Source organism: Schistocerca serialis, chromosome 2 (assembly GCF_023864345.2).
Source record: "Schistocerca serialis cubense isolate TAMUIC-IGC-003099 chromosome 2, iqSchSeri2.2, whole genome shotgun sequence".
Classification (NCBI taxonomy): Eukaryota; Metazoa; Arthropoda; class Insecta; order Orthoptera; family Acrididae; genus Schistocerca; species Schistocerca serialis.
The window spans coordinates 901,550,635-901,564,263 of record NC_064639.1 but is presented as its reverse complement, the minus strand read 5'-3'; the positions used below and the strand labels follow the sequence as shown (position 1 = coordinate 901,564,263).

The 13,629-nt window shown below is 44.8% G+C and overlaps 1 protein-coding gene across 1 annotated transcript in view; it reads right to left on the bottom strand.

The window, feature by feature from the left end:
* LOC126456506 (uncharacterized) overlaps positions 1-13,193 on the bottom strand; it is a 331,018-nt gene extending 317,825 nt beyond the window's left edge. Inside the window, exon 1 of the mRNA XM_050092255.1 lies at positions 11,373-13,193. Coding sequence (XP_049948212.1) covers positions 11,373-13,193 — 1,821 coding nt within the window. The remainder of the gene's footprint in view (positions 1-11,372) is intronic.
* Between the last annotated feature and the right edge of the window lie 436 nt (positions 13,194-13,629).

Genomic DNA, 13,629 nt, shown 5'->3' with positions numbered 1-13,629 from the left:
TCTAAAATCGCTGTCGGTAACTTCCAGAACCTCACTGGCTCCCGTCCTGCGCGTCTCTCAGCGGTCCACGGTGCAAAAGTTGGTTGTTCAGGCTTTTAACTGGCAGTCGCATTAATGTGACTGGACGTTGTAGTTCCACGGAGTGTGCTGAATATTTTGGAAAATGAATCACGGTCCTTGACCACTTAAAATAATGCTATTGAGCGATACTGATAAATACTGTTAGGAAAACGAAATTATAAGACATATAGAAAGCAGATTTTGTCAGGAAAATAGGTCTGTGCAGTATAATTCTAGAAGAGTTAATAAGATGGTCAGGTGAAAACTGGTCTAAGCAGTGTGGAGCGTTCCACTCCCCCCATCAGTTCTCAAAATGTATTATTTTCAAATATTCTTGAGGTATTGCAATGTCTTATATGTCTGTCTCCAATTTCGTATGCGAATTCTTACGGCCAGTTGATAACAGGCAACTCAATGGAAACGCAATGAAAACTATCATAACTGTTAAAATCAATTTTAATTATTTCTGTATGAGTTTCTGCGCTCCTACATAAAGCAGCAATCAGAAGTGTAAACTAAAATTTGGATTTTTGTTGAGATTTAAAGTGACAAGTGCACCGAGAACATATAATGCAGCTGAGGAAGTAATTTTCTAGAATTTATTGTTGGCTAAACAAGTAAGAAAGATAAGTTGCTTTCTTGTCCATATTTTACTTTTTACTATGTATGGATTCATAAATGTGCTCAGGCCTATTAAAAATAGGAAATAGTTTTAAAATGAATACAGAACATTCTTGTGCAACATGTTAATGTGTTTCGTGATTATACGTACATCCAATGACATAAAATTATACCTCTTTCACCTTGAACGCTACTGATTATGTAGCTTTAATCAGTTTCACATATTTAAAATGCGCCACCTTTGTAAACTAAAGGAATATTTTGTCCTCACAATTTTTCATGTAAATAGTAATGTAATGTTCATAAGAGACCCACTACTGGCACGACACATCAGAGGCTCTACAGATTAGCGCATTCGAAGCATCCCTGGTTGATTTAACGCCGTATACACGCTGTTTATTCTTATGGAGTTATTTATGTCTCATTCAAAAAAATGTTCAAATGTGTGTGAAATCTTATGGGACTTAACTGCTAAGGTCATCAGTCCCTAAGCTTACACACTACTTAACCTAAATTATCCTAAGGACAAACACAAACACCCATGCCCGAGGGAGGACTCGAACCTCCGCCGGGACCAGCCGCTCGGTCCATGACTGCAGCGCCTGAGACCGCTCGGCTAATCCCGCGCGGCATGTCTCATTCCGTACATGAGATTAACGTTGGTGTTAGAAAATTGAACAATAGCGAAAAACTGTAGTCAAGGACGAAAACCTCGTTCTTGGGAAATGTGTACTCTTCTACAAAATACAACGATATTCAGCGTTTATTACATTTCAGCTCGGTAACAATAGTACTGAGGTCCCTAGAACATGTAAAAATAATAAAATGTATGATATACAGAACTAATTGCATCAGTAACGAACGGCAGTAGTTTATTAATTCGCATACCGCTCTTTTGTTGTTTTTTAATATCAGATATGTGCGCATGCTCGCGCGTGCCATGTACCATGTCTGTCTGCTGTTCAAAAGTTATTACGAGACCTGAAGTACAAATAAGTTAATTTAACGGTAGTATTTCGCATTATACAATAGTACTACGCAGTAGTCTTTGGCTTCCAGAAGATCTAACTACTAACATGTCGGGAGGAATGTATTGGGATACTAACAGACGAATGCTCCTTTCTCTGCATACACCACGGTCGGCGGGCAATGTACCAAAAATAAAAGAAAAATGGTGTCTGTCAAAATCCGGACAAGACAAGCGCTAACGACGTCTGCGTCGTAGCCACTGTGAAATTAGAATCTCATTTCACAGTTAATTTGCAGCGCCCTCAAAGGCTCTCCCTCAGCCAAGTAGTAAAGGCGTACAGATTCCGTGTCTAACATGGAGACTCCACTGCGCCGTAACGCCAACCGCAAACCGTATGCCGAAAGAACGTGTGATATTCTCAGTGCTAGTCATTGCGCTTTTTCCTCATTGAAAAGTATTTGTTAGTCTAGCTGCTCAGCTATATATCCAACTAAATAATTGACGCATCTGTTTCTTGTGATTTACAGAGAAAATTAATCACCTAGCAGATGGACTTGCAGATTAAGGCATGATGAAAGATAAAGAAGTAAAATTTGCGATTTTCTTGTCAGTGTGAATTTTCAACGATGTCTATGTTAGTGGATGTTGGGATATTTTTGGTCTCCTGGTTGTTGTTGTTGTTGTTGTCTTCAGTCCGAAGACTGGTTTGATGCAGATTTGCCTGCAAGCCTCTTCATCGCTGCACAGCTGTCGCTTCCTACATCCATTTGAACCTGGGCCACATAGTGGAATGTGTATATTTGCTGAAAGCCTTCAAAAGTTTTGGATGGCAGAAGACGATTAAAATACTTACGAGAAGAGGGGAAACACATACACACAAAAAATCTAAACCAGGTTTGTCTGCAACAAAATCGAAGAGTCAGAAGAGTAGAAAATAAAGAATTACAAGCACGTGCTAAGACGAGTGTGAAACAGGACTACAGGTTGTCTCAGCTGTTAGATGAAGAACCAATAAAAATTTCGAATCGGAATAAAAATTTAATAGGAAAATGGAAATGATCGTATGGCGTCAGTGACCGGGAGTTCAAATGGTTCTAACAAGGGAACCTCCCCATCGCACCCCCCTCAGATTTAGTTATAATCGAGAAAACAGGAAGAAGTTGTATGGAACTATGAAAAAAATAAGCAAAATATACAAACTGAGTAGTGCATGCGCAAGATACGCAACATCAAGGATAATGTGAGATTAGGAGCGCCGTGGTCCCGTGGTTTGCGTGAGCAACTGCGTAACGAGAGGTCCTTGGTTCAAGTCTTCTTTCGAGTGAAAAATTTTAATTTTTATTTTCAGACAGTTATTATCTGTCCGTCCGTCCGAGGTAACTGCGCCGTAGTATGGGGACGCTACACCTAAACGGAAACATTTGAAAACGTTAAAAACATATGTATTGACAGAGCGCAGAGAAATCTGTGCGACTGTGAAACTGTTGCATTCATTTGTTGCAGTTTATGTGGCAAACTCTTATGTTTTCATCACTTTTTTGGGAGTGATTATCACACCCACAAGAAAACCTAAATCGGGCAAGGTAGAAGAATCTTTTTACCCATTCACCAAGTGTACAAGTTAGGTGGGTCGACATTCCTGTCATGTGGCGCACATGCCGTCACCAGTGTCGTATAGAATATAACAGATGTGTTTTCCTGTGGAGGAATCGGTTGACCTATGACCTTGCGATCAAATGTTTTCAGTTCCCATTGGAGAGGCACGTCCTTTCGTCTACTAATCGCACGGTTTTGCGATGCGGTCGCAAAACACAGACACTAAACTTATTACAGTGAACAGAGACGACAATGAACGAACGGACAGATCATAACTTCGTGAAAATAAAAAAAATAAGCTTTTCACTCAAGGGGAGACTTGAACCAAGGACCTCTCACTCCGCAGCTGCTCACGCTAACCACAAAACCACGGCGCTCCTGACCTCCCCCTTTCCTTGATGTTGCTTATCATTCGCATGGACTACTCAGTTTGTATATTTTGCTTTTTTTTTCATAGCTCCACACAACTTCTTCCTGTTTTCTCGATTGATCTGTATTCAGTTTTTCAAGGCCTGTCCACTGTGCCAACTTATAACTAAATCTGAGGGGGGTGCGATGGGGAGGTTCCCTTGTAAGCACTACGGGATTTAACAGCTGAGGTCATCAGTCCCCTAAACTTAGAACTACTTAAACCTAACGACATCACACACATCCATACCCGAGGCAGGAATCGAACCTGCGACCGTAGCAGCAGCGCGGTTCCGGACTGAAGCGCTTAGAATCGCTCTGCCACCGCGGCCGGCTGGGCGGGAATTCCCAGCCAATTTCGGCCGCCAAGTGCAAGTCTTTTTGAGCGCGACGCCACGTTGGGCGACTTGCGCGTTGACAATGGGGATGTAATGATGATGAGGGCAGCACAACACCTAGTCCCCGAGGGGAGAAAATCTCCAGCCCCAGCCAGGAATCGAACCCGGTCCCGCGTGCGTGGCATTCCAACGCGCTGACCATTCAGCTAATGGGGCGGACAGTAATAGGAACAACACTGACTTTCACTTAGTTCGCACACTTTTTTGGAGAAAGATTGAGAACATCTAATTATGACCAAGGACATCTTACAGACGAATAGATTGTATTAGGAACAACCAGAACTGAGATGAAAGAGTTGAAGGTTAGGCTGTTGGCTGCTGGCTGCTGGCTTAATTAGGGGGTACCGACAGCTAAATTACGTATAGTAAACATTATTATTGTAGAGAGAGAAAAAAAAATTCGCAATCGTTCTTAGTCGTTTTTAGATTCGAATGTTTATTACGGTGTAGGAATACTGTATTGTGAAGTCTTATAATGAAATAGTCGCGACGCACTTGTAATTAGACGTGTCGCGAATCATGTAATAAGTCTGCGACGCGAGCTGTTCTGAAGAATCTATGGAGGCAAGCGATAATCAGTTTAGTATCGCTGGCGCTGAAATAATTGTGTTGTTCCGATTGTGAAGGACTGTTAGTACCGAAATTGGAATCTTGTTTAGTGCGTGTACAGGATTAAATTTTAGTGCAAAAAGAATTGTTAAGTACAGTGTGTTGCGTGCGTGGATGGTTATCTCTGCGCAGCGACTGAGGAGTTATTAAACGGCAGAAAGTATTTTACACTTGTAAGTAGGCTGTTTATATTTTCTTATTGGCAATGTTACGTAGCGCTCTGTATGAAAATCACTGGCTGTGCTGTGTGCAGTCTGTGGCTAGTTTGCATTGTTGTCTGCCATTGTAGTGTTGGGCAGCTGGATGTGAACAGCGCGTAGCGTTGCACAGTTGGAGGTGAACCGCCAGCAGTGGTGGATGTGGGGAGAGAGATGGCGGAGTTTTGAAATTTGTAATACTGGATATTAGGAACTGCTATGTATATTATGATTTTTCAACACTATTAAGGTAAATACATTGTTTGACCTACGTACCAATATTCTTCAAAACTTCGACTGACTCTGCGGTGGGTTTGCTCTGTTGTGTCCCATTACCTGTCTGCATGTCAAGAGTCAGCACTGTCTTTTCGTTGGAAGGACAACACTTCTTCTTCAAGACTGCATGGAAATCCACTACTTCCGTGTGCATTTTCTTCTACTGCTCAGACTTTGAGAAAAACACTGCTATTTTACTGTGATGAACGATCAGGACTGTCTTTATGGACTGTGAGAAAATTTTAGCTTTTCACCAACATTGTATCAATAAGTGTGTGCCTTTGATTTCTTTGTTATTGTAATTATGAAAACTTTTATCAAGTCATTGTTGGCCACTGCCCAAAACAATTTGTAAAATTTTTTGTGGGGAGCATGGGGGCTATGTAAGTAGGCTGTTTATGTTTTCTTATTGGCAATGTTACGTAGCGCTCTGTATGAAAATCACTGGCTGTGCTGTGTGCAGTCTGTGGCTGGTTGGCATTGTTGTAATACTCGCCATTGTAGTGTTGGGCAGCTGGATGTTAACAGCGCGTAGCGTTGCGCAGTTGGAGGTGAGCTGCCAGCAGTGGTGGATGTGGGGGGAGAGATGGCGGAGTTTTGAAATTTGTGAGACTGTCATGAACTGCTATATATATTATGACTTTTAAGGTAAATACATTGTTTGTTCTCTATTAAAATCTTTCATTTGCTAACTATGCCTATCAGTAGTTAGTGCCTTCCGTAGTTTGAATCTTTTATTTAGCTGGCAGTAGTGGCGCTCGCTGTATTGCAGTAGTTCCAGTAACGAAGATTTTTGTGAGGTAAGTGATTTGTGAAACGTATAGGTTAATGTTAGTCAGGGCCATTCTTTTGTAGGGATTTTTTGAAAGTCAGATTGCGTTGCGCTAAAAATATTGTGTGTCAGGATAAGCACAGTCATGTATAATTCTTCAAAAAGGGGACGTTTCACACTGCTTAGTAGAAAATATATTGCGCTGCCTAGTAGAAGACGTCCATATCATCCCTCTGCGGCGCATTTAATTAATATGGAAGGAAAGAAGTGCAGATTGTTGTTGCGAACAGTATTAGATATACGGTAATGTGTAGGATGTTACATGTACTAAAGATTTGAAAAGTAATTAGTCACTGAATCACTCCTATAAATATTCTTTTGGCACATTTTGGTGTTCTGTCCTCGTCGCCTTCGCAGCTTAGTAGTGCAGAGTTTCTCCACACTGGTCTTATTTGGTTAGTTAATTACACGTTTCACAGATCATTTGAACGATTCTTCTGTCGAAATGATGTGGGACGAGTCAGTTTACAGGACATGCATAAATGATTAGTGCTAACGTTAATGAGCACATTATTTTTGGGTCTTATTCATGCAACTACACTTAGAAAGTTGTAAATTAACTAAACAAATACTGTTTTTGCCTTGTTTCGCATATTTTGTTACTGTTACTGCACAACCTAGGTTTAGTTAATTTACAGTGCTTCACCAAGAACCCACAGTTGTTTCAATTAAAATATATCTTCAAGTACGTTATTGTTTCGAGATATAATAATGCAAAGTTAAACAGGACGATAGGGCAAAGATAGTCATCTCAACTTCTTGATGTATTGGCCCTTGGCTTAATGTGAAATTCCTTCAATGGCTTCTTTTTTTTCCCCCAACATGTACCTGGGAAAAAAAGTTACGCACTTTCCAAGAACTTTTTGTCTGCAAATGGATTGAGGCCCAAAGTTTTACTTCTGTCCCGGAGTTGCGATATCATCTGAAAGAGGTGAATAATTGAATTGGGTTTGCTCATTTAATAATGGGTGTTTTTAATTTATAAAATTTCTGACTGACTGTCATAGATTATTTGTGACGAATATAATTAGCGAACATATTTATCTTGACTAAAAAAATCTAACTCCTGAAGAGATACCTACATGACGACCGCATATAATCTTACTGCTCGCTTTTGTGCAATCAGTACTTTCTTTCTCAGTGGTTATTTACCCCAGAAAATTATACTATAAGATATTATTGAGAGTAAATGTGCAGAATATGTCAGGAAGTTGACTAAATGTTGAGAGGTAAGGTTGTCGAAATGAAACAAGTGCATAGGTCAGTTTAAATAAGGAGAATGGTCGACTATATTTATTAGGAGAGTGCTGGGAAGTTGTAGTGCTTCTATAACGGAGACTGCATACAGAACGCTTGTGCAACTCGTTCTTTGAGCAATGGTCGCTTTTTTGGGATACTCATCAGGTCACATTAAAGGGATCAGGCGTGCTGCTAGATTTGTTACCGATCGATTAAGTCAGTTAGGTTTTGGATGTATTTTATCGTGGTGCTGTTGATTCAAGTGGACGATCCTTGGTTCCACGAATGGGTATTATCATATACTAGTGCCAACCCTTGTTTTCTTTTATTAACTTTTCATTCATAGACCTAAGTGGTCCGCACGGGCCCTTTGACTCGCGCTCCATTGGAGAGGTGATTGTTTTCAGCTTAATTACAGCGAAGAATTTGGAACCCCACAGCCACGACTTTAAGCAAGGGTGTAGAATGTGGTCGAAATTTTATTACTTTATAGTTGATGCTGTACTCTTTTCAAGTTTTGTGGAATTGGTTAACACTTTTTCTGTGTTTTTTGTAGACCCCTAATGATTAGCTGTATAGGGATTGACGGCCTTTAGACAAAACAGCCAAAAATCGAATAGTAGACTAGGAAGTCCAATACGTAAACCGTGAATCAGTAGACGACCTGGTTGAAGGCAATTATTTGCAGCCTGTGAGTAGACTGCTGCGCAGAATCGAAACACTTGGTGGACTGTGTGCTAGTGAAACGTAAGTAGACTGCTTCGTCTATTGTCCACCAAATAATATTGCCTTTGTGTTGAGACAGATCTCTACAGTACGGTAACGAGTTTCGTTGAACAGTATACCGTCTCGCATATCTAGTACACAAAAAAGCTATTAAAACTATCTCATTTGCTTTTTGTGTATTAAGTGATTTTCTTACGAACGCTACGAGATATGCCACCAGTCGATCAGTGAACGTTCTGCTTGGTTTCTGCTCAAGTATTTTTTGTCAGTCGATAAATAATACCAAAAGCTTTTCTGAAGAAGTCATTATTAAAAAAAATAGCAATATAACGTTTTGCGTAGTATTTTTTAACATGGCTTGAGAGTGTGGAATCTTCAATGCATAGTGAAACAGCTACATTTTAACTCATGTATGGTATATTATATGTGTTTTTGTTTATGTTTGTGAGATAATATGTGAGACTGTGCGACGGTCACATCGTTAAATTGCTCTGCCTTTTAGCAGAGCATACACTAAGTGGGTAAATGCAGGAACAACTGAAAGGTTCATTTATTATTATTTCCGTTCTGATCATATGCATTCAATTACTTCAGTGTTATGTGTGTATCTAGAAGTATCTAGACTAATACAAAAAAATGCCGTCTTCAATAGGCGCTTTGTTACTCGAATGCGATCGCAAATTTCTCTAGCTGCGTAACTGCGATGTAAGGGGTGTTTCTAAACTGGCATTATACGCTTTAAGTACTTGTTAACATTATATTCAGTTTTACGCGTCTGCTGTGTTAGAGAGAGATAGTATCCTGATTTGCTTCTGTTATTTATTACATTTATAACCAACTAATAAATGTGTTATCAATGTCCAGGGCTAACCGTCAAACGATACGTTATTCGTGCTTCAGATTGAAGAAAGTGTCTCCTTCCGCTGATGGTCCGCAAATCTTTCCACTACAACGGTGTCTAGAAATGAAAATTGTTATCGCGTTAATTACGTGGGTACAAATGTAGCAATTACAGGAGTTGCGGAACTCTTTGGAAGTTCAGTCATTATGTATGTACCCTTTCTGCGTTCGTATGATTACTGTAAATAGTCAATCTTTAATTATTATTATTTACTGACTGATTTGCTTGAATGAAGACTAATTTGCTTGGAAGACCGCTTGTTTTCTGATGCTCAGCAATATGTTTATTTGTGTCTGTAAAAGAGCTCGTTCCAAGAACTACGCCACAGGAAGAAAAGCGATATTTAACATTAGACTTATGTTCGGAAAGAAACAGCTAAGAGAAATACACTCAGAAGCACGTATGTGGTAGTGTTGCGTGTGATTGTGCGGATAGAAGAGAGTACTACAAAAAAGAGGGCCACGAAAATGTTGACAGATAAGACGTATTTTTCTGTAAGATGTATAGCGCAAACACTTGAATGAGTGTGACAATGTGGCAGTTAATGTAAAGTAACATGTGACGAGAGAATGACACATAAACATCTACAGGCTACAGACCTCTAAACTTGTCTCTTCTAACTTTATCCTTTCTCACTGCATGGTCTTCAGGTCCTTCTCGTTTCGAGAATGTGCAGTACTTCTTTTTAAGATCTTCCCTCTTTCTGCAGCTACAATTTTTATTTAAAATAGAAAAAAATCTGTTTTTAATATCGTAAATGAAACTCATGTCTAGTAATCGTAAAACACACGTGTTTTTTTTTTTTTTTTTTTTTTTTTTTACTGCATCGACTGTATGCGATCAGGCGAAAGAGATGAATGTATAGAAGATAAAACAGTTATTTGTGTGAGACGCACTTATTTTATCCACGATTGTTTTCGAGAGCTTACTCCCTCATGTTCAGGTGGATTATCGGATTACATTACAATTTCATTTGTTGGCTGTAGCCAATTGTCTGTTTAGGACTTCACTTCGGTAGAAATGAGGTGTAATTTGTCACTTGATGTCGTAATAGGGCACTGAGATTATAAATTTTAAATTAAATTTATAAATTTTAAACAATAATAAAGTTATTGATTAAAAGCAGTCTTGGTTGCAATTTTAGTTTTTTATTTTTCAACGACGCGTTTGGTCTTATTTAGGCATCTTCAGATTACCTACATAGAAAACAGAGAACAAACGCATCTATTTAAGAATCGTTGAGAAATAAAAAAATAAAATTGCAACCAAGACTGTTTTAACCAATACTGTTAAGCACTGGTTTGCTGTATGCCACATATGGATTGGAAGAATTTCAATAATAAAGTTTGCCTGAAAAATATAATTTCAGAACCGTATTGTGGTAGCATGTGAAATCTACACATTATTTGTAGCAACATAAAACTCAAATCACACAGCTGGCTATATTCACCTAATGAAAGTGTAAAGTAGTTCCTCGGAACATGTTGCGGAAGAAATAAAAGTGACTGATACGGATAAATGCTTTTCTCTCTCGTGTCATAAATAGCAGCAGATTCCAAACCACTGGCCGATGTGGACGGCATAAAGCGCAATGACGAAATCAAACTTTCCGCATGTGTAAGTCTATAAACGTAAGAAATAGTGCATAGTATCCAGGATCTACATCTACATCTATATTTATACTCCGCAAGCCACCCAACGGTGTGTGGCGGAGGGCACTTTACGTGCCACTTTCATTACCTCCCTTTCCTGTTCCAATCGCGTATGGTTCGCGGGAAGAACGACTGCCGGAAACCCTCCGTGCGCGCTCGAATCTCTCTAATTTTACATTCGTGATCTCCTCTGGAGGTATAAGTAGGAGGAAGCAATATATTCGATACCTCATCCAGAAACGCACTCACTCGAAACCTGGACAGCAAGCTACACCGCGATGCAGAGCGCTTCTCTTGCAGAGTCTGCCACTTGAGTTTGATAAACATCTCCGTAACGCCGTCACGCGTCGCAAATAACCCCGTGACGAAACGCGCCGCTCTCCTCCGTCAACCCGACCTGGTACGGATCTCACGCTGATGAGCAATGCTCAAGTATAGGTCAAACGAGTTTTTTGTAAGCCATCTCCTTTGTCGATGGACTACATTTTCTAAGGACTCTCCCAATGGATGTCGACCTGGCACCCGCCTTACCAACAATTAATTTTATATGATCATTCCACTTCAAATCGTTCGGTAGGCATACTCTCAGATATTTTACAGAAGTAACTGCTACCAGTGTTTGTTCCGTTATCATATAATCATACAATAAAGGATCCTTCTTTCTATGTATTCGCAATACATTACATTTGTCTATGTTAAGGGTCAGTTGCCACTCCCTGCACCAAGCGCCTATCCGCTGCAGATCTTCCTGCATTTCGCAGCAATTTTGTAATGCTGCAACTTCTCTGTATACTACAGCATCATATGGCAACATTGATAGAAGCAGGATATGGCAACATTGTTGGCTGGAGACAGAATAAGAAACAAGGAGTAATGTGGAGGGTTACCTGCGCGGCAGCAGCCCGCTGCTGCCAGGAGGCCGGCGTGGGCCTGCCCCTGAGGAGGGCTTCGCTGGGGCACTTCTCGAAGATGAGGACTCGCTCCGCGACGGAGCCCCTGGTGAGGAAGGGCCGCACCGGGTTGGAGGCGGACTGTCGGATGTGCTGGCGCTGCTGCGACGTGAGCTCGGGGTGCGGCACGGGCTCCGGCCGCGGCCGGGCGGCGGGCGCGCCTGTGGCGGCCGAGGCGGCCCGCACCGCCGGCTTGCCCGCCTTGGGCTCCGCCGCAGTCGCCACCGCCGGCGCGCTGTTGGCGCTGTTCTTCTTGGACAGCAGCGACGCCTTCTTGGCGGACGCGGGAGCGGCCGGCGACGGCTCCTCGGCGATGATGATGCCCGTCTTGAGCGCGTTGATGAGCCGCTCCTCCTCGCGCGCCACCTCGTCCAGGTACTGCGCCGTATTCTTGCGGTTGTTGTTGCGGGCCGCCTCGGACGGCAGCGTCGCGAATTTGGACTTCCCGCGGTCGGCGCCCGCGCCGGTCTTAGCGCCCGTCTTCTCCGGAACGGCCGACCCGCCGACCACCTTGTTCTTGAGCGGCCACGTCGTCAGCCCGGAGGAGTCTGCGCCGCCGGCAGACTTGTCGGACTGCTGAGGCGCGGGAGACGGCTGCTGCTGCTGCTGCTGCTTCGGCAGGTCTGGCGGGAAAATCGTCTCGATGGTGTCGCCGAGTATGAGCTTCTGGAACGGCACCGTGGTCTTGGTCGGCGTGGTGGACGGAATGGAAGACGTTCGGATGTGAGTGTAAGGCGAAGTTCTCGGCGGGTCGGTCTGCCGACTCTTGGAGGGGTCAGAGACGGGCGAGGCGTGCTCGAGGTACGGCGAGGTAACCGGGGACGGCGTCTTGGCCGGCTGCTGTCTCTGCGGCTGCTGCGCCGGTCGTTCGAACTTCTGCAGAGCATACTGGATGGACGACGGTAGCGCCTTGGACGACGGCGAGGACGGAGTGGCCGAGCGCTGGCGGGCGGCCGCCAGCCGCGCCTTGTCCTCCGAGACGAAGTTGTTGACGAACTGCTCCAGACTCGCCTCGGACGCCAGGAGGTCCACCATGGGGGTCTGGCTCGGCGAGTGCAGCGGCGATGTCTTGGCGGGAGAAGCGCGCCTCTGGCCGGCTTCTGCCGAGGCGGGCCGCGGCTGCTGCTGCTGCTGCTGCTGCTGCTGTTGCGGCGTGAGGGCGGGCACGAACTTGTCGGCGGCGTGGCACGACAGGATCTCGGTGGGCTTGAGACCGCGCGACTTCCACGTCTGGTAGATGGCTTCGGCGTGGTCCGAGATCTGCTTGGCGATGGCGGCGATGTCCTCTTCGGGTTCCGAGGAGCCGGAGGCGGCGGAGGAGGTGGACGAGGCGGAGGAGGAGGAGACGGGCCGGAAGCTGCGCGCGCGGTCGGCGGGGGCGGCCCCGGCGTGGCGCGCGCGCGCCGCCTCCTCGCGCAGCTGCGGGTGGCGCTCCAGCAGGTAGGAGACGGCGGCCGGGCTGAGGTCGGTGCCCGCGTCCAGCACCAGCTCGGCGCAGCCCGCCTCCACGGGCACCACGTTGACGGGCACGGCGTAGCCGAAGTGCACGGCGCGGCAGTCGACGGGCGAGGCGGCCGCTCCCGCGTCGCCCAGCAGGCACGCGTTCAGGTCCGGGCAGTGCACCGCGCGCGCCGGCCGCGGGTCCACCGTGCACGACGCGTACCGCGTCACCGACCGCGCCAGCTGCAGCCCGCCCCGCGCCGCCGGCTCGCCGCCTCCCGCTCCGCCCCCGCGTCCGCCCCCGGCAGGCGCGCTCATGGCGCCATGGCCGCGCGCCCCAGCCCCTCACCGCCGCCCGCCTCGAGAGCTTTCTGCTCCGACACTCGACACGGCACGCACTCCTAGCCAACGCGTCGGCCGAAACATCCACACCGTCGGAGGAGGACCCGACACTCTTCTAGACGACCATACCCAACCGCACCACACGACTACACACCGACAAATCGCACTCGACTTTATCGCCACTCTACAATCTGCACTGTCTCGCTCGAGCACAAACACGCACTGCCACAAAACTCGGTCTCACTTTGCGGGCGAAGAAACGGCGTGTTCCAGTCCAACGATGCTGCAGAACTGACGCGACACTGTCGACTCTCACTGGCCGGCACTAAATATATCCTTCCTCCGCTTCACGGCACGAGCGCTGCACTCCAGACGCGAGTTTAGCCCGTCGCAGAGGCAGAAGTTGTGCTCC